The 26,482-nt window shown below is 46.8% G+C and overlaps 1 protein-coding gene across 1 annotated transcript in view; it reads right to left on the reverse strand.

Annotated features, from left to right (window-relative positions):
• CACNA1D (calcium voltage-gated channel subunit alpha1 D) overlaps nt 1-26,482 on the reverse strand; it is a 344,029-nt gene that overhangs the window by 21,270 nt on the left and 296,277 nt on the right. Inside the window, exons 33-40 of the mRNA XM_065933482.1 lie at nt 24,238-24,303; nt 22,154-22,245; nt 12,871-13,030; nt 12,152-12,279; nt 11,920-12,016; nt 7,368-7,470; nt 6,954-7,055; nt 2,033-2,163 (exon numbers count right to left, since the gene is read on the reverse strand). Of these exons, the coding sequence (XP_065789554.1) occupies nt 2,033-2,163; nt 6,954-7,055; nt 7,368-7,470; nt 11,920-12,016; nt 12,152-12,279; nt 12,871-13,030; nt 22,154-22,245; nt 24,238-24,303 (879 nt within the window). The remainder of the gene's footprint in view (nt 1-2,032; nt 2,164-6,953; nt 7,056-7,367; nt 7,471-11,919; nt 12,017-12,151; nt 12,280-12,870; nt 13,031-22,153; nt 22,246-24,237; nt 24,304-26,482) is intronic.

The raw sequence follows: 26,482 nt of genomic DNA on the forward strand, positions 1-26,482 counted from the left end.
CCCACCCCACTATGTGGTTATTAATTATATAGCCATGTGTTGTCATTCAGGTCTTAAAACATCCAAACACTATATCCAACCTCCAGAGCGAGCACTGAAGTCTTCTAACTAGGAAGCCCTGGGGACTCAGTAAAGGTATAACCCTGTGTTCTAGTGGTCATTGTACCTGCCCTCCATGGAAAATGGAAAGCTCTTCAGCACAGCACTGCCTTGGTTATTTACTGTATATGATGACACAGCCATCCACGAAAGAGTATGTTTCCCCCTCCAGAAAAGACAAGCCCCACCACACCCACCAACTAGAATCTGAGAATAGCAAGCAGTTTCCTGAAAGGGGATGGGCACTATGACACTCTGGAATCTGGGCTGCTTTAGGTAGGAGCTTGCAGAAATGTGATCATCACTCCCTGCCTTTGCACCCAACTTGGCCACACCACCCTCTGGAATACATGGACCAGACCTGTTCATGTTTGCAAATGCGTCTTTTCAGTTGACTGGCCTCTCTAAGGCTACTTGTGAGCTGGGCTCAGGAGAAGGGTTGTCATTTTTGCAAACTGGACAGGTCAGAGGTGAAAGTGTTATTGAAATTCCACAATCTGGGACAGCAATCAGCTATTTGAGGCTCAGATTCACTAAGCTTCTTTTAGGAGATGTTGGATCAGAGGAAGAATGACCAGAATCTGTCTTTGGTCAGATTTAGCATCCATCTTTCCCCCCTGTCCTATAGCTGTTTGGGCAAAGCCCAGGTCATATCATGAATCCACAGGTCACTGTCACACAAGATCATCTCCTAACCTGCCATTTGCACATACCTCACACTCCTCCCCTCATTCATCATCATTCACATTCATTCTCTCTCAGCAAGATCACAGACAAGCCTTCACTTTGGTAATTACCATCACTGAGAACACAAAACAATGCTGGGCATTTTCCCCTGGAAAAAAAGCAAAAGACTATTTCACACTGAACCTTACCCATACCAACAAGACCCAGTTTAAGACACATGATGGTAAGAGGGACATAAAAGGAAAAAATTCTGTATCAATCTGTATCAATTCTGTATGGGGATAGCAGAGATGGCAGGGTGTGTGATTCATTTGCACAGTTGTTTCTGACAGCTTGACAACCTCTGTAGCTCCCTTTCTGTAGTCTCAGCATCTTTTCCTCTCTCCTTCTCCACCTGCTTTCTCCATCACTGCAACCACAGACTGCCCTTCCTAGCCCACTTTCCGCCGGTCTCCACCAGGACACCACTTCCCTACACACCTGCCTCCCACCAGGGCTCTGGGCTCATCAAGGGTTCTACACCCTTGAATGCATGGACTCTAGTTAGAACCAGAGGTTCCTGAAGCCACATTCCCCCTCCAGGAGTCTGGGCAGTTGTGGGGGCCAGAGGCTGGCTCGGTCACGAGAGAAAAGTGTTGGCACAGCAAGGCTCACAGCCACCAGGAAACAACATGTAGACACAGACACACTGCACGCACACACACACGCTTACACACACACACACGCTTACACACACACACGCACTAGGAGGTGATGGATGTTACTGAGATGGACCGAAAACCAACAAGCAGTGGGGTAAGAAATAAACAGAAACAAAACAAAGCACTTGCGTTCGGATGGAAAGCTGTTTCGTGGGCCGCCAGGGCCTGAGCCCAGGGCCGGGGGAAGGTGGGTGCCTGCTCGGAGGACGCTGCTGCTGGAGAAACCCAGGGGAGACAGGGCGTGGGGCAGCTCTGGCTCCCCTCCCGCGAGGGGTGTGCCTTGGCCGCTGCCCTGGGGGGGTCCCACCGCACGGGCCGGGCTGCGGTGGGCATGGATGAGGGGGCACAGAGGGTGTGGGGAGGGAGAGGCACTTACCTGGTGGCCCAGAAATGGCTAGTCCACCTTTGGGGGAGTGTGCAGTATCTCAGTTTAAACAAAATCCTGGTGGTAACTGCTCAACCATGAATAGCCAGCTCTCTAGTGTTTCAATAAAGCTTGTAAAATTGTTAGTGAAAAAGAGAAAAAGACAAAAACGACAATTCACCTGTAGGGCAATTGTGCTGTTCTTCGCGGGGTATTTTCCCACCAGTCCTTGTTCTTTCCGTTTCTTGAATTTCCTAAAGTAGTCCTGTATCAGGAAAGTGGCATAGAACTTCCCCACGGTTACCTCATCATCTAAACGGAGAGACCAGACAGAGCTCTCCCGAATCAGCACGTTTGCACCAAGAGCCTCAACACTCGCTTTGGGCAGGGAGGGGGCGGGGGCACTGAGCTCTCAGCTTAGGACACGGGAAACTAAATCTAGCGAAAAGCAAGATTGTGCAAAGCAGTTAAGCCTCAAAATTAGAGTCAGTTACATGAACTGATACTCAAAATTGCAGAAAATAATGGACTTGTCATGAGTTTCATAGAGCAGCGTATTAGTAACACCATGAAGTGCCGTCTCGGTTATTGACTCAAAAGAAAAATTACAGAACAAAAAAAGGCTTCATGGGTCATATTTTCACCCTGTGCATAGGGATTTGCATGTGTAATTACCACGAACACCAAGGACAATTAACCATCCAAACCCCAATGCCTGGAGAGAAAGATAGAGAACTCAGAAAGGTGACAGACAAGCTCGGAAGGAGAGGCCGATTCCGAAAAGTGACTGCAGACCCAGATTTCCAAGTGCCCCCTTAATTCTCTGCCAATAGCCTCCACATGCCATGTGTCGGTTTGTAATTCAGAACTGCTTGTTTTCGATACTGCGAGCGACAGCCCCAGCTGACCTCAGAGCTGGCTGCCTTATCTCTGTTCAGAAACAGCCCCACCGTGCGTGGCCGGGGAGCTGGGACTCCGCTGAGCCTGATTAAAGGTGATGCATGAGGCAGAATAGTGGCTCTTGCTGTCTCCCAGGAAACCACCCTGGCAGTGCCAGTGTGCCCAGGGTCTCCACGAGGCCTGCTCTCCCAAGGTGCTCACCCCCACAAACCTGCCCAGGGTGCCCACGAGGCTGATGGCCAGTGCCCATGGCTTGCAGAGGCTGGAGGAGAATGGCTGCCACCCTCAGGCTTTAGCACTGCTCAACCTGTGGCTAGGCTGCCCTCGCGACTCACGTGCCATCTAGGGTAGACGATCTGGCCTCTCTGGGCTTGGGTTCTCACCCACAAGTGAGCCTAAGTCTCTCAAGAAGAGCTGTGAGGATTCCAGGACAAGAGGCCTGTAGAGCACTCTGGGTGGTCTAAGTGCCAGGGGGCAGGTGACAATGGACCATTGCCACCAGAATCATTGTTATCTAACAACTCGCCAACAGTGGCATCTATTGAAATAGGATGAGAACCATGACAGGGTGCAGGATACTGGAACCCTCAGGTGGGGTGCACCCGAGGGGGGTGCATTTCCTGCCCGGGTGGGAGCGGGTGTCCGTGACTGGACACTGCTGGGTCACTCTGGGTTGCCCGCCGCCACCTTCCTTGTCAGAAGCTGCTCAGTGTTACTGTGTGAGAGGATGCCTGGGGGTGGTCGGCCTGGAGAAGCGTGTCACATTCCTTCTAAACCCAAGCCAGGCAAGTCCTAGAGCAGCACGAGGGCTGCCCCAGTGAACCGCGGCCTTTGGGCAGCAATGAAACCAGGGCCCTCATCGGTCTAGGGCTGGTGCAAATGGTCTAACAACGCCCTGTGCAGAGGCAGGGAAGTGAGAGGCGAGTGGACAGAGGTTCCATGACTTGCTCCAGGCCAGGTGAACTGGGAGGTGGGCCCCCAGACCTGGGTTCTCATTCTCCACCCCACTGCCTCCCTGAGGGATGGCCCAGCTCCACCACAAGGGCCACCTGGTCCTGTGGGGCTGCCTCTCTCCAGCAAAGTCCACCTCTCCACCAGGCCACATGCAGGTGGACCGACTGTGGCCCGACAATCCCGGGGTCAGCCAGCCTCTGCAAGGCAGGGTCCCCAGTCTCCCCTGTGGGCTCCCACAGAAACACCGGCCACACTCACAGGAGGGCCATCTCATCCCTCGCTGGGGTGCTTCCAACAAAAGCTGGCCTAACTGTTCTCCCCCTTCAGCCTGGATGGTGCTAGCCTAAAGGGCCCAAGGGGGCTCCTATGGGAGAGTCCTGGCTCTCCCTGGCCCAGAACCTGGGTGGGCAGTGGGGGGCGGGGGGAGTGTACTCAATGAAGAGGGTGGATCGTGTTCCTGCCCGAGGGGCAGCTACAGGGTGGAGGTGCCCACCTAGGGCTCTGCAGGCAGGGCCTCCAAGGGCCACCTGACCTTCTGCACTGAGAAGCTGACCTACTGAGACCGGGCCCAGGAAGAGTCTCAAGAACAGCAGAAGTCAAAGCTCCAGCAGGACAGAGAGGGAAGGAAGAGGAGTGGGTGCAGGGAGGCCATCTGGGCTCGGGACTTCAGAGAGCTCTGAACGCTCCTCAGGGGAAAGAAGCCAAAGATTCAGGTCCAGGCGCGAAGGCCGGAAGACAGAGAGGAGCCCCTGGGAGGACAGGGGAAGAGCCATGACGCGGCAGGAGACCACAGCGGAGCTGAGAACACGAGCAAGACCCAGGTGGGACACGGGACAGCTCAGCATGCTGAGCGCGGACGGGCTGCCCCACGGCCAGAGGCAGTACTGGGGCCCGGCATTCTGGCCCGGCTCCCAGGCTCACTCCTGAGCATCACCTCATCAGGCTCACGATGAGCTGGGGGCGCCTCATATCACCCCTGTGCTGGTGAGGCCTTTTAAGATGGGCGCCGACTCTGCTCTCTCATCAGGGCTGTAAGGGCCGCCCGAGCGCCCCACAAAGACCAGTCCCAGGTGCAGGGCTGGCCTGGCTCAGTCTGCTGCCCTCTGGCCAGATTACCGAGGGTGGACACCGAGCCCCTCCACCATGGGAGTACCCATGTGCTGGCCCAGAGGGTCATAAATATATTCCCCTTTTCTAAGTGCTCCACGGGGTGGGAAAAGCTCATCCACTGGAAGGTAAAAGAGAAAAGACAAAGAGGCAAACGGTGAACAGAGATACTACAACCCTGCCCAGCAACTCAACCAGAGCCTGTGCCTTAAAGCCTGAAGTCTCCACCATTGGAAATTCAGTGACAACAGCCCTTATTTGAGATCAGCCTGGATAAGCTCTATGCTTGGCACATCCACCACCTGGGCCATAGAACTTCTTGAGCATCCCATCCCTGCTAAGGTGCTGTTTCCTTTCCAGGTTTTCCGGGGCTCTGACTGCCATTTTGGAAGAGATTAACTCTTGTCACCCTAACCCCCAATCCACATTAAGAAATGCAGAGAGAAAAGAAGGGCCCACTATTGGGCCAGGAAAGAGGAAGACTGTGTAGCCTTCATGAAAAGCCTAGTAGGGCTACAAGCTGATCAAAGGAAGAGAGGCAAATTCCGGATCCTTTTTTTTTTTCTTGGTGAAATAGAAACAAATGACGTTTCACAGCAATGTGAATGACTCTCCCCAGGGGAGCCTTGCCAGGATGGCACTGATGTGAGAGGCTGGGCTGTAGGGAGGGTGGCGTATCAAGAGAGGCGAGAGGAGGGGGGAGCCTGCGAGGAAGGTTCCCCCGAGACAGGTATGGCCCACTATTCTGAAGCATGCATCTGCATCGTGAGAAATACGTAGGGGAATACAGTTGGCAAGAGATAACTCCGATTCCATGCCACCACCCTAAAACAGAATTGCTTCAGAATATTCTGAAAGACTGAGACTCGAAAGGAATGGAGGCTGCAGAAAAAGCTCAAGCACATTGTTACAACGATTTAAGAAAAGCAATTCGTCTCAGCCATGCGAACACCTGGGTGTGCAGCTAAAAAGAAAAGAACGGAAACCAAAGAGCTGTTTTAAACGTGCAGGATCAGTTCTCCTGTGGGGGGCCAGGCACCTCTCTCTGGGTGGGAGTTTTTGTTTGGTTCTGTTGGTGTTTTGTTTTGCACGCTTTCCCTTAATCATTTCTTGGTGTGTCCTCTTTCCTAGCTCTGAGCTGTCGGCCCTGCCAATTCTGGGTGGCTCCCTCCAGCGACAAGAGCTCACAGTGCTTCTGGCTTCATGTGGGGAGCAGAGCTGGCCAGCAAGCTGCACTATCCCCCAGAATCCAGAGGTTGTCACTTTCTCAAAAGGAGAGGCCACTGTCCTGCCCTGGGGTTCCAGACTCAGCTTCCAGACCTGAGCCAGCCCCACTGGGAATGACGTGGTTCAGTTTGTTACAAAACACACCAAACATTTCTAACACACCCGGGGCTGAGGGGGTAGAGGCCGGGTGTGTTGGCACCGAGCAGACGGATCCTGCACCTTTAAAACTCGAAAATGAAGGTCAAAACACAACCACCTCCACTTTTAAGTCAATGTGTACTTAAACAAAAATGGAAAAACAGTATCTGGATTATATATATATGTGTGTGATATATATATAAGTCTGAGAAAAGTTTAGTCAGTTATTTTATGATAAACAACAAAAAGAAATAAGCATGCCTGTTAGTTCCATCTCTACTCTAAATTCTAATTAAAGGGACATTTGGGTAATAGATCTAGTCCTAGTTAGAACATTTCACAAACACCATTTTTCAAAAGCTTTTTTTTGTGTGTTAGAAGTTTTCAACAACGTGTTGAAGGATATATGGAAACTAGCTTTAAGTACTTCATTTTGGGCAAAACACCACCCCCCCCCCAAAAAAAATACAGGCTTTTGGTTTTGAGGCCGCAAGCATGTTCTCCTAACATGACTTCCTCCACCCACAAGAGAACCCCTGCTTCAGCCATCTGGGTGTCTCAGTTTCCTTCTCACTGAAGCCTCTCCTTTGTCTGGAATGGTCTTCATATTACCCCAAATCATTACACTGCTGGCCCTAAGGGCCTTCTTTAGTTTCTGGCCTCAATGTTCTAGCTGGTACCTCAAAAGCCTTCTGCAGACACGCTGGGATTCCTGGAGACTAGCACTGAAACCAACATGTTGGCCAAGAGCTACTTAGGAAAGAAACTGCACTGACCACCAGCTGGAGGGACAACTTGGTCAAGGAGTTTCATGCTGGTTTTCTTCCAAATTTTCTTGATCACAGCTCGGAGTTCTTCATTAGCTTGTTCCAGGTTCCCTGGATTCAAAATGCAAGAGAGGCGAATGAGCCTTGTTTCTTTACCCCTGCAAAGCCTCTCTGTTCTCACCAGAGGTGCCAGTGGCACGAGTCACCTCTCAGCTTTCTGGGACAAAGTGACGCATGAATGGAGGAGAGAAGGGTGGAGGAGGCTGGCCTGGCCAGTGGGCCCAGCACAGACGTCCTGATTACACGCACCACCCCGCCCCCCTGGGGGGCCTTCTGACAAGAGGAGGTCCACATGAGAATCAAGGTGGGATATGGCTTCCCCTTCCTCTTCTCCCACCTGTCCTGCTTCCAGGGAGGGCTCACCTTCAGTCTTGATTTTAAGAGCCGTTCGAACCAGAGCAAACAGAGTTGCATTAAACATGACTGTCCCATCACTGTTGAGTGGCATGTTCATAGCAACCAGTCTCTGTAAACAGAAAGAAAAGTCCCTTGATAGAATGCAAACAACTGATGACAGCTGCAGTCCATTCCATTTATTTTCTGTTTATTCTCTCCATCTCCTTCCTAATGGTCCCTTGATTCAACTTAATGGCCATCGAGAGGCACCTACCATTTGAGGGGCTCTGAGCTGACAAAGCACACAGGCTGGCACTCAGAAGATACGTTTTGTCTTTTAAAAACTGTTTAGTCCCCTACTGTTTATGCATTCCTCTCCCCCTTCTCATTAGCTGGCTCCCCTGTGTTTGGGGTCAAGCCTCCACTCTGGACACATCTTTAAGGCTGTTTGGGGGTAAAATGATATACCAGGCATGTTGAGCCAGGCACAGAGTCTGAGACAAAGGTCCTCAACCAATGAAGTCCATTACTTTTCCTAACTTGGGGACTGTCCTTCAAGGACCCTGTGCTGGAGAGACCACTGTGGAGTGTTCCGTACAAGTTCATGTGGTTCCTCTGAGGGTTTGGCCTTGCAGAGCTGGATCCCCAATATCCTGCTCCTGTCTTCTCTCTCTTTACCCCTGTAACACCAGCCCTGAGAGCCGGAGAAGACGAGGATGAGAGAAAACACCCTCTCTGGCCTCAGCTGATGCAGATGATATGCCCACGCCAAGTGCTGTGCAAGGGTTAAAGGATATCATAGACACTAAGGGCATAGATACTTCAGCTGGGTGCCTGGCAGGTCTAAGTGCTAAAAGAGCAGTACTTAGAATTACTAGTAGTGCCACATTTCTTACTTTCAGCTGACAAGGTGTCCCAAAAGAAAGATGTTAAAACCTCTTCCTCCTCCCTATCAATGGACTACCACCTTGTGTACACAGGATTCGCCCTACCTGAATTCCTAGTCCTAGGACAGCCTGCACATTTACTTGGACTGCTGCTGCTGCTAAGTCGCTTCAGTCGTGTCCGACTCTGTGCGACCCCACAGACAGCAGCCCACCAGGCTCTGCCATCCCTGGGATTCTCCAGGCAAGAATACTGGAGTGGGTTGCCATTTCCTTCTCCAACGCATGCCTTTACTTGGACAGCCTGCATATTTACTTGCATCTCCTGGTAAATTTCTGAATCAGCAAACTACTTTGTCCTTAGAGTACAAAGGAGTCCATTTTTACTTACACAGGTCCTTACTTAGATCCTTTTCATAAAAGGGTCTGCAAATGCAAACATAAAACAATAGCCATGAGCTAGAACTCATCTTGTCTTGGAAAGCAGAAAAGAGCCTGGTGTTGTGAAATCTATGGGAAAAAGTCAACATCTGTGGCTTCTTCTCTGTGCCAACATCCAGAGTCCAGGATGAGGAGAAACAAAGACTTGGGCAAGAAGCCCAAGGACTTGCCAATGGAGCTTTCTGGACTTCCAGGGCAGGGCATGATGAGTTTGGCTCAGATTTCTCTGAAAGTCTGAAATACACTGTAGACTCCACTCTTTACTGCGGTTCTGTCTAGAGCTAACCTAGCACCCCTGTGAGGGTAAGGTGAACCCCTGACCCTGAATCCCATCAGATCTGTGGGAAGAGGGGACCAGGTGTTGCACAGTCTGGCTGGATTTCTACACAGCAGAGTTTCAACAGACAACCCTCCCCCCCCATTTCTCCTCTAAAAAGAGGGGGGTCATTTTCTGTTTCTACATCTGACTCCAGGTGGTTTGACATGAACTCTACTGAAAAAAACAGATCTTGAGGAGAGCTCGCAGAGAGCATGGTCTGATGTGAAAATGTCAGGAATGGGGTGAGGTGGCGATAGGAATGGAGTGGGATAATTAAATACTTAGCTTACAAATCCCACTAGGGCATTAAAGACAGAAAGGGAATTCTAAGTGAACTTGGGAGACTGTTTTAAGCCTACAGCCACTCAAGAAGAGAATCCAGTAACCAAGCAACAATATACATATGTAAAGTACCAGACAGTAGGTATTGGATCTGAGTCTTAGTATACCAAGTCAAGGAGTTGAAGAGTAGCACTTCTGCATGTAGCCATGACAGGAATATAGATGAAAGGGGAAAGAAACTAGGTGAAAGAGGATATTATACCAAAACCTGAGATCAATTACCTTGTTTTAGTGTATATTACCACTTGTTTGTTAATAAGTGTTAATGATTTAAACACTGCCATGATGGTCCAGAGATCAAATTGCCAATATCCACTGGATCATCGAGAAAGCAAGAGAGTTCCAGAAAAACACCTATTTCTGCTTTATTGACTATGCCAAAGCCTTCGACTGTGCGGATCACAATAAACTGTGGAAAATTCTGAAAGAGATGGGAATACCAGACCACCTGACCTGCCTCTTGAGAAACCTACATGCAGGTCAGGAAGCAACAGTTAGAACTGGGCATGGAACAACAGACTGATTCCAAATAGGAAAAGGAGTACGTCAAGGCTGTATATTGTCACCCTGCTTATTTAACTTATATGCAGAGTACATCATGAGAAACGCTGGGCTGGAAGAAGCACAAGCTGGAATCAAGATTGCCAGGAGAAATATCAATAACCTCAGATATGCAGATGACACTACCCTTATGGCAGAGAGTGAAGAGGAACTAAAAAGCCTCTTGATGAAAGTGAAAGAGGAGAGTGAAAAAGTTGACTTAACATTCAGAAAACTAAGATCATGGCATCTGGTCCCATCACCTCATGGGAAATAGATGGGGATACAGTGGAAACAGTGTCAGAGTTCATTTTTGGGGGTTCCAAAATCACTGCAGATGGTAACTGCAGCCATGAAATTAAAAGACGCTTACTCCTTGGAAGGAAAGTTATGACCAACCTAGATAGCATATTAAAAAGCAGAGACATTACTTTGCCAACAAAGGTCCGTCTGGTCAAGGTTATGGTTTTTCCAGTGGTCATGAATGGATGTGAGAGTTGGACTGTGAAGAAAGCTGAGCACCGAAGAATTGATGCTTTTGAACTGTGGTGTTGGAGAAGACTCTTGAGAGTCTCTTGGACTGCAAGGAGATCCAACCAGTCCATCCTAAAGGAGATCAGTCCTGGGTGTTCATTGGAAGGACTGATGCTGAAGCTGAAATTCCAGTACTTTGGCACCTCATGCGAAGAGTTGACTCATTGGAAAAGACCTTGCTGCTGGGAGGGATTGTGGGTAGGAGGAGAAGGGGATGACAGAGGATGAGATGGCTGGATGGCATCACCGACTCGATGGTCATGAGTTTGAGTAAACTTCGGGAGCTGGTGATGGACAGGGAGGCCTGGCGTGCTGCAATTCATGGGGTCACAAAAAGTCGGACACGACTGAGCGACTGAACTGAGCTGAGCTGAACTGAACTGATGATGGTCCTGGTTATACCATAAATGGTTAAAAGAGGAACTAAGGGTATAAGCCTTGATATCTACCTAAAAATGAGGAAGAAGGGGATCTTCTCTCGTCTACTTTTCCTTTGATTATAAAAATGTAAGCCTCTCTGCTCTCGGGGCTGTGCTCCCTTGCCTGCCCCTTCTCTCACAAGCATCCTATGCTAATAAACTTACTCTTTGCCAACCACTCTGCCTCACACTGAATTCTTTCTACACCGAGACAAAAAAAACCTGACTTTCAGCGAGCCCAGGTGAGTGGTTTAAACTAAGAGACAGTGGGTTCGAGTCCCCTCCTAAGGCAGGGATTGTGGGTTCAAGTCTCAATCTGAGGTGCAGATGGGTTCAAGTCCCATCTGACAAAGAGTGTGGTTTTAGCAAGAGACTTGAGTCCACCCCTGAGAGGCCACTGCTCAACGCCCACTCACTGGGAAGGGGGCTCTGGTGGCAGAGGGTCACCATGTACACCATCATACAAGCTAGGAGGTGTCCAGGTCAAGCCCTCCCCTCCATGCCTGCTCCCCTGCCTTCCCTCTGGCTCTTGATGTCTGTCACAGTGAGATAATGTAACAGCTCTCCTGAGTGTTCTCCTGTCCCCAGTTCACCCCTCTGTTGCCTGGAGTCAACTTTCTAGAACGGACGTCGACTCATGTTCCTTCCGTGAGATTCAGCATGACACAGAAGGCTTCGCGCAGCTACGCTCAGCTCGGGCCTCAGGCCTCCTGCCACCTTCTCTTGTGTTCCAGCCACACCAGCACTTCCTGTTCTCCTGCCTCCCTGTCTGGGCTCTCTAGGCTCCCCTTCTGTGATGCTCTTTCTGCTCTCACAAACTCCTGCTTCTCTCCTGCTGGACCTGATCCAAGTGTCATCATTCCCTCCCTTCTCCCAGCCAGTGACAAATTACATAATTCCCTTCCTAATCTTACCATTGGCTGAAAGGGTGACCTGAGAGTTATACATTTAAGAGCTCCTCAAGGACGGCAACCACATAACACTCATCTCAGCACGCCCCAGCGCCTGACGGCAGGCTCCGTAGAATGTAAGTTAATCAGTGCTGACTAAAGCGGGGAGTCCCTACAAGGGGCCTTCAGGCACGCCAACAAGACCCTCACCTTGCAGGCTACCCGGTGTGGACACAGCTTCCCGAAGCCCAGGGGAGGCTGGATGCGGCGGAGCAGAGTGACCACGTCCAGGTGCTTGATCCTTCCCCTGGAGGCAAAGCACAGCGTGAGGGCAGGGCGGCACCACTCATCCGGGCTTGCGGGCCATCCCACCTTCCCCAAGGAGCACAGCCAACACCCAGAAACAGCTCCTGCGAGCCAGACGGAATTCTTTTCCACTTACTTTGCCTCAGGGTCATATTCAGACCAGATCCGTTTGAATTCGTCTAAATGGTGAGGCCCCAGAATAGACCAGTCCCGGGTGAGATAATCAAAATTGTCCATGATGACAGCCACGAAGAGGTTGATGATCTGTAAAAGCCAGTTGGGGGGAGTTTCAGGTGCAGTGAGATTAGCTGGGTTCAATCCTAGTGAGTGCTTCCTGATTATAAGGGTCACAAGACATTTGGACCCATTTCTCCCAGAGAGGTTGAAAAACTTTCATTCTAAAGAACAATTAAGAAAAAAGCAGACTTCCAGCTTTCCTAAATGGCTTGGGTATAGTCCCGGGAGGTGAGCCGGAGTGGGGAGGGGAGTAGGTATTGTCTGATCTTTTGAAACACACTGGAGTTTTATAATTTGCACCAAATAACTTGCTGTCTTAAGTCACTGCTATGTGCAGTGGCTTTGAGAATTTTATAAAAGAACCAGCAGCCCTAAGAAGCCGGAGTGGTGAAGCCTGTCAGCGAGCACCAAAACCCCTACTACAGCAAAGGTGCTTATACTAACACAGGTCTCACTCAGCAGAAACCTCAACTGCCCGTAGAGTCTGAGTGCTCATCAGCATAAGATACCCCACAGCTATTTGATGGGGCAATATCATTGGTCCGAATCCCAAATGCTACATGAATATCTGTCTATGAGAGGAGTGCATAGGTGTGTGAGGCAGTTCTGATGACTTACCAGAAATGCACAGAGCATGTAAAAACTGATGAAATAAACGATGGCGAAGTTGCTCCCACATGTGTACTCCTCCCCAGGGTTGTAATCCGAGTCAGGGTCGCACTGCTTCCCCGGAAGGCAGGCTAGCATAATTTCCTGCCAGGCCTCCCCCGTCGCACACCTTTTTCGGATCAAGCAAAGAAAGAAAGAAGGCATATAAGGCTTAGACCTTCAAGAAATTTTAAGAAAAAATATTTTTCAATTAGATCAAAACATAAGTAATTTGGGAGGAAGGCAGCTTGAGTTAGTCAAAATTCCTAAACTGAAAATCCTATTTCTTTCTTCTTTTTTGCAAAAGAGACACAGATGTATAGAACAGTCTTTTGGACTCTGTGGGAGAGGGTGAGGGTGGGATGATATGGGAGAATGGCATTGAAACATGTAAATTGTCATATATGAAACGAATCATCAGTCCAGGTTCGATGCAGGAGACAAGGTGCTCAGGGCTGGTGCACTGGGATGACCCAGAGGGATGGGATGGGAAGGGAGGTGGGAGGGGGGTTCAGGAAGGGGAACACATGTACACCCATGGTGGATTCATGTCAATGTATGGCAAAACCAATACAATATTGTAAAGTAAAAAAATAAATAAAACTGAAAAAAAAAGATTAGAATTCCTTTTAAAAATTAAAAAAAAAAGAAAATCCTATTTATTTTCTTTTTTTTTTTTTTTTTTTTTTTTTAATATTATTTTATTAGTTGGAGGCCAATCACTTCACAACATTTCAGTGGGTTTTGTCATACATTGACATGAATCAGCCATATAGTTACAAGTATTCCCCATCCCGTTCCCCCCTCCCACCTCCCTCCCCACCCGACTCCTCAGGGTCCTCCCAGTGCACCAGGCCCGAGCACCTGACTCATGTATCCCACCTGGGCTGGTGGTCCGTTTCACCATAGATAATATACATGCTGTTCTTTCAAAACATCCCACCCTCACGTTCTCCCCCAGAGTTCAAAAGTCTGTTCTGTACTTCTGTGTCTCTTTTTCTGTTTTGCATATAGGGTTATCGCCACCATCTATCTAAATTCCGTATATATGTGTTAGTATACTGTAATGTTCTTTATCTTTCTGGCTTACTTCACTCTGTATAATGGGCTCCAGTTTCATCCATCTCATTAGAACTGATTCAAATGAATTCTTTTTAACGGCTGAGTAATATTCCATGGTGTATATGTACCACAGCTTCCTTATCCATTCATCTGCTGATGGGCATCTGGGTTGCTTCCATGTCCTGGCTATTATAAACAGTGCTGCAATGAACATTGGGGTGCATGTGTCTCTTTCAGATCTGGATTCCTCAGTGTGTATGCCTAGAAGTGGTATTGCTGGGTCATATGGCAGTTCTATTTCCAGTTTTTTAAGAAATCTCCACACTGTTTTCCATAGTGGCTGTACTAGTTTGCATTCCCACCAACAGTGTAAGAGGGTTCCCTTTTCTCCACACCCTCTCCAGCATTTATTGCTTGTAGACTTTTGGATAGCAGCCATCCTGACTGGCGTGTAATGGTACCTCATTGTGGTTTTGATTTGCATTTCTCTGATGATGAGTGATGTTGAGCATCTTTTCATGTGTTTGTTAGCCATCTGTATGTCTTCTTTGGAGAAATGTCTGTTTAGTTCTTTGGCCCATTTTTTGATTGGGTCGTTTATTTTTCTGGAATTGAGCTTCAGGAGTTGCTTGTATATTTTTGAGATTAATCCTTTGTCTGTTTCCTCATTTGTTATTATTTTCTCCCAATCTGAGGGCTGTCTTTTCACCTTACTTACAGTTTCCTTTGTTGTGCAAAAGCTTTTAATTTTCATTAGGTCCCATTTGTTTATTTTTGCTTTTATTTCCAATATTCTGGGAGGTGGGTCATAGAAGATCTTGCTGTGATTTATGTCAGAGAGTGTTTTGCCTATGTTCTCCTCTAGGAGTTTTATAGTTTCTGGTCTTACATTTAGATCTTTAATCCATTTTGAGTTTACTTTTGTGTATGGTGTTAGAAAGTGTTCTAGTTTCATTCTTTTACAAGTGGTTGACCAGTTTTCCCAGCACCACTTGTTAAAGAGATTGTCTTTTTTCCATTGTATATCCTTGCCTCCTTTGTCAAAGATGAGGTGTCCATATGTTCGTGGATTTATCTCTGGGCTTTCTATTCTATTCCATTGATCTATATTTCTGTCTTTGTGCCAGTACCATACTGTCTTGATGACTGTGGCTTTGTAGTAGAGTCTGAAGTCAGGCAGGTTGATTCCTCCAGTTCCATTCTTCTTTCTCAAGATTACTTTGGCTATTCGAGGTTTTTTGTATTTCCATACAAATTGTGAAATTATTTGTTCTAGTTCTGTGAAAAATACCGTTGGTAGCTTGATAGGGATTGCATTGAATCTATAGATTGCTTTGGGTAGAATAGCCATTTTGATAATATTGATTCTTCCAATCCATGAGCACGGTATGTTTCTCCATCTGTTTGCGTCCTCTTTGATTTCTTTCATCAGTGTTTTATAGTTTTCTATGTATAGGTCTTTTGTTTCTTTAGGTAGATATACTCCTAAGTATTTTATTCTTTTTGTTGCAATGGTGAATGGTATTGTTTCCTTAATTCCTCTTTCTGTTTTTTCATTGTTAGTGTATAGGAATGCAAGGGATTTCTGTGTGTTAATTTTATATCCTGCAACTTTACTATATTCATTGATTAGCTCTAATAATTTTCTGGAAGAGTCTTTAGGGTTTTCTATGTAGAGGATCATGTCATCTGCAAACAGCGAGAGTTTCACTTCTTCTTTTCCTATATGGATTCCTTTTATGTCTTTTTCTGCTCTGATTGCTGTGGCCAAAACTTCCAACACTATGTTGAATAGTAGTGGTGAGAGTGGGCATCCTTGTCTTGTTCCTGATTTCAGAGGAAATGCTTTCAATTTTTCACCATTGAGGGTGATGCTTGCTGTGGGTTTGTCATATATAGCTTTTATTATGTTGAGGTATGTTCCTTCTATTCCTGCTTTCTGGAGAGTTTTAATCATAAATGAGTGTTGAATTTTGTCAAAGGCTTTCTCTGCATCTATTGAGATAATCATATGGTTTTTATCTTTCAATTTGTTAATGTGGTGTATTACGTTGATTGATTTGCGGATATTAAAGAATCCTTGCATTCCTGGGATAAAGCCCACTTGGTCATGGTGTATGATTTTTTTAATATGTTGTTGGATTCTGTTTGCTAGAATTTTGTTAAGGATTTTTGCATCTATGTTCATCAGTGATATTGGCCTGTAGTTTTCTTTTTTTGTGGCATCTTTGTCTGGTTTTGGAATTAGGGTGATGGTGGCCTCATAGAATGAGTTTGGAAGTTTACCTTCTTCTGCAATTTTCTGGAAGAGTTTGAGTAAGATAGGTGTTAGCTCTTCTCTAAATTTTTGGTAGAATTCAGCTGTGAAGCCATCTGGTCCTGGGCTTTTGTTTGCTGGAAGATTTCTGATTACAGTTTCGATTTCCTTGCTTGTGATGACTCTGTTAAGATCTTCTATTTCTTCCTGGTTCAGTTTTGGAAAGTTATACTTTTCTAAGAATTTGTCCATTTCATCCAAGTTGTCCATTTTATTGGCATAGAGCTGCTGGTAGTAGTCTCTTATGATCCTTTTTATTTCAGTGTTGTCTGTTGTGATCTCACCCTTTTCATTTCTTATTTTGTTAATTTGGTTCTTCTCTCTTTGTTTCTTAATGAGTCTTGCTAATGGTTTGTCAATTTTGTTTATTTTTTCAAAAAACCAGCTTTTAGCTTTGTTGATTTTTGCTATGGTCTCTTTAGTTTCTTTCGCATTTATTTCTGCCCTAATTTTTAAGATTTCTTTCCTTCTGCTAACCCTGGGGTTCTTCATTTCTTCCTTCTCTAATTGCTTTAGGTGTAGAGTTAGGTTATTTATTTGGCTTTTTTCTTGTTTCTTGATGTGTGCCTGTAATGCTATGAACCTTCCCCTTAGCACTGCTTTTACAGTGTCCCATAGGTTTTGGGTTGTTGTGTTTTCATTTTCATTTATTTCTATACATACTTTGATTTCTTTTTTGATTTCTTCTATGATTTGTTGGTTATTCAGAAGCGTGTTATTTAGCCTCCATATGTTGGAATTTTTAACAATTTTTTTCCTGTAATTGAGATCTAATCTTACTGCACTGTGGTCAGAAAAGATGACTGGAATGATGTCAATTTTTTTGAATTTTCCAAGACCAGATTTATGGCCCAGGATGTGATCTATTCTGGAGAAGGTTCCGTGTGCACTTGAGAAAAAGGTGAAGTTGATTGTTTTGGGGTGAAATGTCCTATAGATATCAATTAGGTCTAGCTGGTCCATTGTATCATTTAAGGTTTGTGTTTCCTTGTTGATTTTCTGTTTAGTTGATCTATCCATGGTTGTGAGTGGGGTATTAAAGTCTCCCACTATTATTGTGTTACTATTAATTTCCTCTTTCATACTCGTTAGTGTTTGCCGTACATATTGCGGTGCTCCTATGTTGGGTGCATATATATTTATAATTGTTATATCTTCTTCTTGGATTGATCCTTTGATCATTATGTAGTGTCCATCTTTGTCTCTTTTCACATCCTTTATTTGGAAGTCTATTTTATCTGATATGAGTATTGCGACTCCTGCTTTCTTTTGGTCTCCGTTTGCGTGAAATATTTTTTTCCAGCCCTTCACTTTCAGTCTGTATGTGTCCCTTGTTTTGAGGTGGGTCTCTTGTAGACAGCATATATAGGGGTCTTGTTTTTGTATCCATTCAGCCAATCTTTGTCTTTTGGTTGGGGCATTCAACCCATTTACATTTAAGGTAATTATTGATAGGTGTGGTCCCGTTGTCATTTACTTTGTTGTTTTGGGTTCACGTTTATACAACCTTTCTGCATTTCCTGTCTAGAGAAGATCCTTTAGCATTTGTTGAAGAGCTGGTTTGGTGGTGCTGAATTCTCTCAGCTTTTGCTTGTCTGTAAAGCTTTTGAATTCTCCTTCATATCTGAATGAGATCCTTGCTGGGTACAGTAATCTAGGTTGTAGGTTATTCTCTTTCATTACTTTCAGTATGTCCTGCCATTCCCTTCTGGCCTGGAGGGTTTCTATTGATAGATCAGCTGTTATCCTTATAGGAATCCCTTTGTGTGTTATTTGTTGTTTCTCCCTTGCTGCTTTTAGTATTTGTTCTTTGTGTTTGATCTTTGTTAATTTGATTAATATGTGTCTTGGGGTGTTTCGCCTTGGGTTTATCCTGTTTGGGACTCTCTGGGTTTCTTGGACTTGGGTGGCTATTTCCTTCCCCATTTTAGGGAAGTTCTCAGCTATTATCTCCTCGAGTATTTTCTCATGGCCTTTCTTTTTGTCTTCTTCTTCTGGGACTCCTATGATTCGAATGTTGGGGCGTTTCACATTGTCCCAGAGGTCCCTGAGGTTGTCCTCATTTCTTTTGATCCTTTTTTCTTTTTTCCTCTCTGCTTCATTTATTTCCACCATTTTATCTTCTACCTCACTTATCCTATCTTCTGTCTCCGTTATTCTACTCTTGGTTCCCTCCAGAGTGTTTTTGATCTCATTCATTGCATTATTCATTTTTAATTGACTCTTTTTTATTTCTTCTAGATCTTTATTAAACATTTCTTGCATCTTTTCAATCTTTGTCTCCAGGCTATTTATCTGTACCTCCATTTTGCTTTCAAGATTTTGGATCATTTTTATTATCATTATTCTAAATTCTTTTTCAGGTAGATTCCCTATCTCCTCCTCTTTTGTTTGACTTGGTGGGCTTTTTTCATGTTCCTTTACCTGTTGGGTATTTCTCTGCCTTTTCATCTTGTTTAGATCGCTGTGTCTGGAGTGGGCTTTCTGTATTCTGCAGGTCTGTGGTTCCTTTTTATTGTGGAGGTTTTACCCAGTGGGTGGGGTTAGACGATTGGCTTGTCAAGGTTTCCTGATTAGCGAAGCTTGCGTCAGTGTTCTGGTATGCGGATCTTGATTTCTTCTCTTTGGATAGCAATGAAGTGCCCAGTAATGAGTTTTGAGATGGGTCTATGTGTTAGGCGTGACCTTGGGCTGTCTGTATGTTGACGTTCAGGGCAATGTTCCTGCGTTGCTGGAGAATTTGCGTGGTATGTCGTGCTCTAAAACTTATTGGCTCTTGGGTGGTGGTTGGTTTCAGTGCAGGTATGGAGGCTTTTGTACGGTCACTTATTACTTAAAGATCCATGTAGTCAGGAGTTTTCTGGTGTTCTCAGGTTTTGGGCTTAAGTCTCCTGCTTCTGGATTTCAGTTTTATTCTTCCTATAGTCTCAGGACTTCTCCAATTATACAGCACTGATAATAAAACTTCTATGTTAATGGTGGAAAGTTTCTCCCCCGTTAGGGATACCCAGAGAGGTTCACCGAGTTACATGGAGAAGAGGAGAGGGAGGAGGGAGATAGAGATGGGCAGGAGGAGAAAGAGGGGGTCTCAAGAGGAGAGAGACAGATCTACGAAGTTGTCTGATCCCAGAGTGTTCTCCGTAGCCCAGACACCCACAAAGATTCACAGAATTGGATTGGGAAGAGAAGGGGAAAGGAGGAAATAGAGGTGTTCTGAGGTAGAAAACAGAGTCAAGATTGGGAGAGAATAATCAACACACTCGTGAATAAAAATGGGAGCTGAATATTGGATTCTTAAATGTTCACAATTTATATCATATACTGAAAAACAAAAATTAAAAATCTAGAGTAGAGGTTAGACTCTTAAAAATACTATATTAAAAACAAAAACCAAAACACACAAAAGAAATTTTAGAAATATATATGAAGTTTGGTATAAAAATAGGGCTTCTCTTCTTCTTTTTTTTTTTTTTTTTCCCTTTCTTCTGTAAGGTTATAGTGGATTGAAAATGAAAATTAAGGTGTAGTAAAAGGAGTGCTAGAGGGCTTTAAAAGAAATAAGAGAAAAAGAAAAAGAAAATAGAAGAGAAGAAGAAAAAAGAACAGAAAAAAAAGAAGAAAAAGAAGAAAAAGAAAAAAAGAAAAAAGAAAGAGAAAAAAAATTGTTTTGCCTAATTAAAAAAAATCGTAAAAATCTATGAAAGTTAAGGAGTAATGGGGGAGTAATAAGGAATTTTTAAAGGAAAATAAAAGAGAACCAAGAAAAAAGAAAAAAAAAATTTTTTTTTTTTCCTTACTTAAAAAAAAAAAAAAAAAAAAGAAAGAAAAGAAAAGAAAAAGAAAAAATATATCTAGGAATTTCTCTGGAGCTGTTGCAGTCAGTGTGGGTTCGGCTCAGCTTCAGATAGCTCCTCGTTCCAGCTTACACTTCTCGATATCTACAGGCCCTTCCGGTGTAGTCAGTCGGTGGTTTCTTCAGGGATTTTAATCTGTTGCACCGGTCCCTTCTGAAGCGGTTCCCTTTGTTTATTTGGGTTCTGTTGCCGGTCTCTTCCGCGCCTAATTTCCGCCCTGACACAGGGGGCGGAGGTGGATTCTTATTCAGGTAGCTAGTTCCGTCGCGCTGCGGGGAGGGGCTGTGCGGGGAGGGGCTGTGCCGGGAGGGGCCGGCGCTCCAGGGAGGGGCTTGCGCTCTTTTCTCGGTCTGCGCTGCTCAGGCTCAGGGCTGTTCTGTCTGAAGCGCGCGCCACGTTGCGCGCGGCTCCAGCCCTCAGGCAATTCACAAAAGCGCGGCACACAAAGCTGGGCCCGCGCTCCGGCCCCACGCTGCCCGAGCGGCCCAGGCAGCCAGGCGCTTGACGGGCGCTCTCTCCCCGGGTGCGGCGCGTCTTCTGCCCTGCGCGGTCCGAGTCTCAGTCCCCGCTGGCGCCAGTCGGGCGTGCGCGCCCTCTGCCCTCCGCGTCCCCAGCCCCAGTTCCCGCCCGCGCCCTCCGTCTCGCCGCGACCCTCCCGGCGGACTTCGGCCGCCCAGAATCTCGGTCCCTTTGTTCTGCGAACGGCCGGCAGTGTGTTCGGGCCGGTTAATTTTCTCTCTCTCTTGCTGTCCCACAGTTCAAGCTGGCAACTCACAAAAGCTCCCTCTGATTGTCCTCAGGGCGCTCAGGCCCGGATCCAGCCCCAAGTAATGCCGCCCGCTCCTCTCCGTTCCGCCCCCACTTGCTGGTTGCGGATGCGGGCGTCTGGGGTACTTTTCTGCTGGGAGTTGCTTTTAGGCTCGTAATCTGTGGGTTTTATTTATTCTATCCCTCCCAGTCAGATTCAAACTCTTGAGATTCCAACACTTCCCCCAGGCCCGCCAGTGCGAGGGTTTCCCGGTGTCTGGGAACGTCCTCTATTAAGTCCCTTCCCGGGACGGACCTCCGTCCTTAGCTCTTTTGTTTCGCTTTTTATCTTTTATATTTTGTCCTACCTCCTTTCGAAGACAATGGGCTGCTTTTCTGGGTGCCTGATGACCTCAGCTAGCGATCAGAAGTTGTTTTGTGAAGTTTGCTCTGCGTTCAGTTATTTTTTTGATGAATTTCTAGGAGAGAAAGTGGTCTCTCCGTCCTACTCCTCCGCCATCTTGGCTCCTCCTCCCTATTTATTTTCAAATGCAACTTGTATCAGTAAGTGGAGGACCTGCCGCAACTCCCTTTGATATGCATCAATCATTGGATACAAGCACATCAATTCTTTCCGTATAAAGGGATGTTTGTTTTGTTGTCTTCTTTTAAACACTTACACTATAATTTTTAAATGATTATTATTTTTAGCAACCTAACATCTGACAGCTTGATTAGATTACCCGGTTCAATTCTGTTGAAAGAAAAGAACTGGAAACTAACTTACAAAGAACTTGCTCTCCAGTCACTAGAGTCAATAGGAATTACCTGTATGGTTTCTAGAAGTTCTCACACTTTAAGACACTCTATTTACAAAGTTATTAAAAAGAGTTAAAAACAATCCCATACAGCTTGAAATTGTGCATCTCACAATGCTCCCCACTGACTGTGCAAAAGGCCTCCATGTTCCTGCTAAATTTTCACTTTCCTGGTGTTTGAGTGCATGCGCCCATGTGTGAGCACACACTCCATACCGCCCCAGTGGCTCAGGAGACCTACTCATTCATTCACTCCCAAGTGGAAAACCTTAAGCCAATCACAATGTGAATGACCGAAAGCCAGCAAAATTCCTCTGTGACTAAAATGCTACCATGTCCATGTAAGAATACAAAACAAATACAAAAAACCACTAGGACCCAACTGCTTTAAGAACCCGGGTCCTCTTTTGCTCTGGAGCCCAAAGCCAGAGACACCTGCTCGGGACTGGACTCACCTGAAGAGCAGCAGCACCGCCTGGGGAAAGGTCTGGAAATTGTTGTTCCTGTTGATCTGGTTGTTATCTCTCATGGCCACTTTCCCAAACATCTAGAGACAGAAATTGTTGGGGGATAAAGAAAAAAATTTTATCATATAGAGGAAAAAAAAAAAGCCCCCCACATGTGAATTTAGAACTCAAGTTCGGTCAATACCCAAAATGCCTGGCACTTGATTCATCCCACTGAGATGTGTTGGGCTCTGTTCTAACCACTGGGCACATCCTCAGCTCAGCCAAGTTCCCACCCTGGGGAAGGGATGCAGAAATAACCAGACAGGCAGCCTTCCCAATGGGAGTTCGGCTGGTCCAGCCCCATGGGAAGCACAGAACAGCCTCGTGGGATCCCCGAGGCTGGGGACTGGGGCCAGGGAAGGCCTCCATGAGGAGTGAGGTCAAGGACTGGACTGAAGAGCAAGGAGAAGCCAGTCAGGCGACAAGTAGGGCAAAGGGTGCTCCAGGCAGAGGGAGCACGGCCTGCAAAGGAACAGAAGCAACATGGCCTGGGTACTCCCGGAAATGAAGCCAAAGTGAGTGTGACAGACAGACCAAAGACAGGCTGCGGACAAGCATGGGGGGCTGGCGGGCTTTGCTGTAAGGGCCAGGAGAAGTTACTGAGTGCGTCACTCGCAGAGATTATAGAAGCCGACTGACATTTAGGAAGAGCCTGATGCCCAGCAAGGATTCTTCAGTGAACATGGGGTGGTGTGTGTGATGTGGTTTGCAGTTCTCTGTGACACTGAAGTTTTACACGAGGACGTTACGGCACAAAAGACCTTTTGGGGCCCAGAGCACCAAAAGCCGCTGACATACAGGGGCTCAAGCACGCTGACTCTTCATTCAAAACCCCTGGTGATATGGAATCTAGAAAGGTGGTACTGATGAACCTATTTGCAGGGCAACAATGAAGACACAGACCCAGAGAACAGACTTATGGACAAGGGTCGGGGGGAGGCGGTGGTGGTGGAGGAAGGAGTGGGTGAGATGAATGCAGAGAATAGCATGGAAGCACATACACTACCATACGTAAAACAGATAGCCAATGGGAATTTGATGTATGACTCAGGGAACTCAAACTGGGGCTCTGTAACAACCTAGAGCGGTGGGAAAGGGTGGGATGTGGGAGGGAGGCTCAAGAAGGAGGGGACACGTGTACAGCTATGACTAATTCGTGTTGATGTATGGCAGAAATCAAACCAAGATTGTAAAGCAATTATCCCTCAATTAAAAATAAATAAACAAGTAAAACCCCTGGTGAGTCCTGGTGACTTGCACGTGCTTCTCTGCTTTAATACAAAAGTAGGGACCACCATTCTGTGCTACTGGAATACTTCTCCTCTTTCTCATCACAGCACTCCCTGACCTGAATCAGTGGACAGCAGGGCAGAGAGATCCCGGGGTGGGGGGTGTCCAGGACCACAGACTCCTCCACCTCCCTCTCCCCACAAAGGCTCTGCCCCCAACCCGGCCACTTCATGTTAGGGCTCAGTTGTTAATGAGCTCCTATCCCCTCTTCACACCTCATGAGGGGCTGGAGAGCAGGCCCCAGGTCACAGAAGGGCTTGCTTCCATGCTTCTTTTTAGAAGGGTGCTTCTGAGGCAAGATAATGGTTGACTTCAGCCCCAGCATCTGAAATGCTTTCAGATGATAAACAGACTTTAGTGTCGCTCAGTATCCTCTTAGCAACGGTGGCGCAGAAAACAGGACAATTATGGCTTCTTTCAATACTGCGCTCAGGCTGTGGCTACATGCAACTGTGGGTTTTCTCCACCAGTTGGCTCTCCTCAGACACAGATCCGGGGTGGGGAGTGCCCTAAACCCAGCTTCCCCTGACATGTTCTAACCTCCTCACACCCTTCTAAGCCTGGGGCTCTCGCTGGAACAAGCCCTCTCCTGCAGGGCCAAGTCTTTCTCAACTTTGTTGCTCTTTAGCAGTCAAGCCTGGCTCAAACACCATGACCTGCCTTTCCAGTCCACCTGTCCCAAGTGCAGCAGGCTGGGGCGATGCAGCAAAGAGATCCAGGGGAGAGGTGCTGGAGCGTACCTGCATGCCGATGACCGCATAGATGAAGAACAGCATGGCGATGAGAAGGGCGACATATGGGAGCGCCTGGAAGACAGGAAGCACTTGGGTCAGCATGAGCCTCCTGCCCCGTGGCACCGATGGCTCGGGGGGCGGGAAGGGGAGAAACTGAAGGCCCACATAGAGTACACCCTCTGTTCTTTTCCGTGCTATACGGAAAGGACACCAGTAGTGAGGAAGAGCTTTTAAACCCCAGCACAGCAGCACAGCTTCAGCCCTGAGGACAGCAGCCCATACACCTTGGGTTACGAAGCTGCAGGCATGATGTGCTGGCCATGGTCATCAACAGTGCGTCCTGCTCCTAAATAGTGTTACCTCTCAGAATAATGCTTAAATTTACTGTTGGATTCCTTTGTGAAACTACTGTAATTGATAAAATGGTTCCAAACTGCTTGCTTCCTTCATTTGTGGGTGTGTCTGCAGCAGGGGCAAGCAGCTATTTTGCAAAGGAACATCTTTATGCAAAATCACCTTGTGTCTGCTGAAGTACTTCCTTAGAGTGAAGTGTTAGGAGTGGAATTACTGGGTCAGAGGGGAAGAACCACTCTCTGGCTGTGGCTATAGAAAGCAAGACACTTTTCTTAAAATGTACCCTGTTTGAAAGAAATGCAGAGCTGGGGGCTGGGCCAGAGAAGAAAAGGAGCTAGTCATGTGGTGGCCAAGCCTGGGCTCTCCTTAGGAACATCAAACAAAAGCACGGGTGCGAAGTCAGACAGACCCCTGGTCTTTTAAGCCAAGGCTCCTCAAATGCTTTTCTCGCTCATCTCAGGTGACAGAATATGTCCATGTGCTCAGCATGCCTCCAGGGAGTGCCCAGATTGTTAAGGCCAAGTTCACATGCATAAAACCTCCACTTGTTCTCCTATCTGAGAAAGGTCATCAGAAAGCCAGTGGCCAAAAAACCTCCTGACTTGTGCCAGGTCTGGGTCTGTGACTGCCAGCTTGGCCCAGAGTAGCTGCACCATCGTGACAGCTGGGCTGGTTAACAGCCCCACAGGGTTAGTTCCAGGCTGTCCTTGCCATACCGACATGCATTTTCTCCTAGATAAGTGTTGAAGAATTTTGTTGGCACAGCTTCTCAATTTTTACGGTCTGCTACTTGGTGACATGAATTGATCCATAGTGACCAAAACCTTTTTAAAAAGGACGAATGACATTATTGCTTGAATCACTCTATCTTTATAGCAGCTCAGTCACAAACATTGGTGCTCTGTATTAATAACAACTGTCTAGGCTTTAATCCCTTTCCAGGACCGAAGCTCACCTGCCTGGGACCCCCACTGGCCCTGCCTCTCTCAGAGTCGCAGCCTGGCTCCTTCCACAACCTCATTTTCCCCAACAGGACTTGTGAATTTCCTTCAAGTCTCTGGACTGACCTCCTTCTGCAAATGCACACCTTCTCCTCTTTACCTGTTAAAAATCTGCCCACTGTGGAAAAATGTCTCCTGAGATATTAACAACAATTACTTGAGACGTAAGGGTGGGTTGTTCTCTGTGTATCTTTGGATAACTTTTGAATTAAAAATTGTCAAAAGATAAAGAAATGAAGAGCCATGACTTATTTTCTAATGCTTGTGTGCATCTACAAGCTCCCCAAATGGTGTACCTCTGGATGAGATTCTGGGCCCTTCACGATGGAGTAAGTCTGAAAGACTGGAACATCTGGTGTGGGGTGCCAGACGGTACAGAAGAAGCTGGGTTCTGTTTAGCACAGCCGGGAGAGTACTGCTGACAAAGGGCACCTGGCTTCTACCTAGATGCCCTTCACTATGCAATCCTGCCAGGCAGAGAACAGCCCAGGATGGGGGACGGTGTGCTAGCCCAGGCCAGTTGGTCTCTGACTTTGTATCTATCAACAGATCAGCCACCGGACTGGACTGTGGCATCCTTATGAGGCTTCCAACGATCGGAGGCCTCCGATCCTCTGACCCTCCCTCTCTCAGACGTCAGCATTCACCCCGGGCATCCTGGGGAGGACAGAGAGGCATGGAGCCCCGTATCTCTATCGACCTTGGAAACGTTGCAGAGATCTCAGCTCTGGGTCCTTACTGCTCTTTCTTCTGCTTCCTTAAGCAAGTCATCCTAAGTGATTTTCCCAAGCAATGCTGGACAAGTCTCTTCTGCGTTCTATGTCCTCCATGGACCTTGAGGGTCACAGTGGTCCTGCAGAAGGGAGGGTGGATCCACCATGATAGGGGACAACCGC

This window comes from Muntiacus reevesi, chromosome 4 (genome assembly GCF_963930625.1).
Source record: "Muntiacus reevesi chromosome 4, mMunRee1.1, whole genome shotgun sequence".
NCBI classification, from domain to species: domain Eukaryota; kingdom Metazoa; phylum Chordata; class Mammalia; order Artiodactyla; family Cervidae; genus Muntiacus; species Muntiacus reevesi.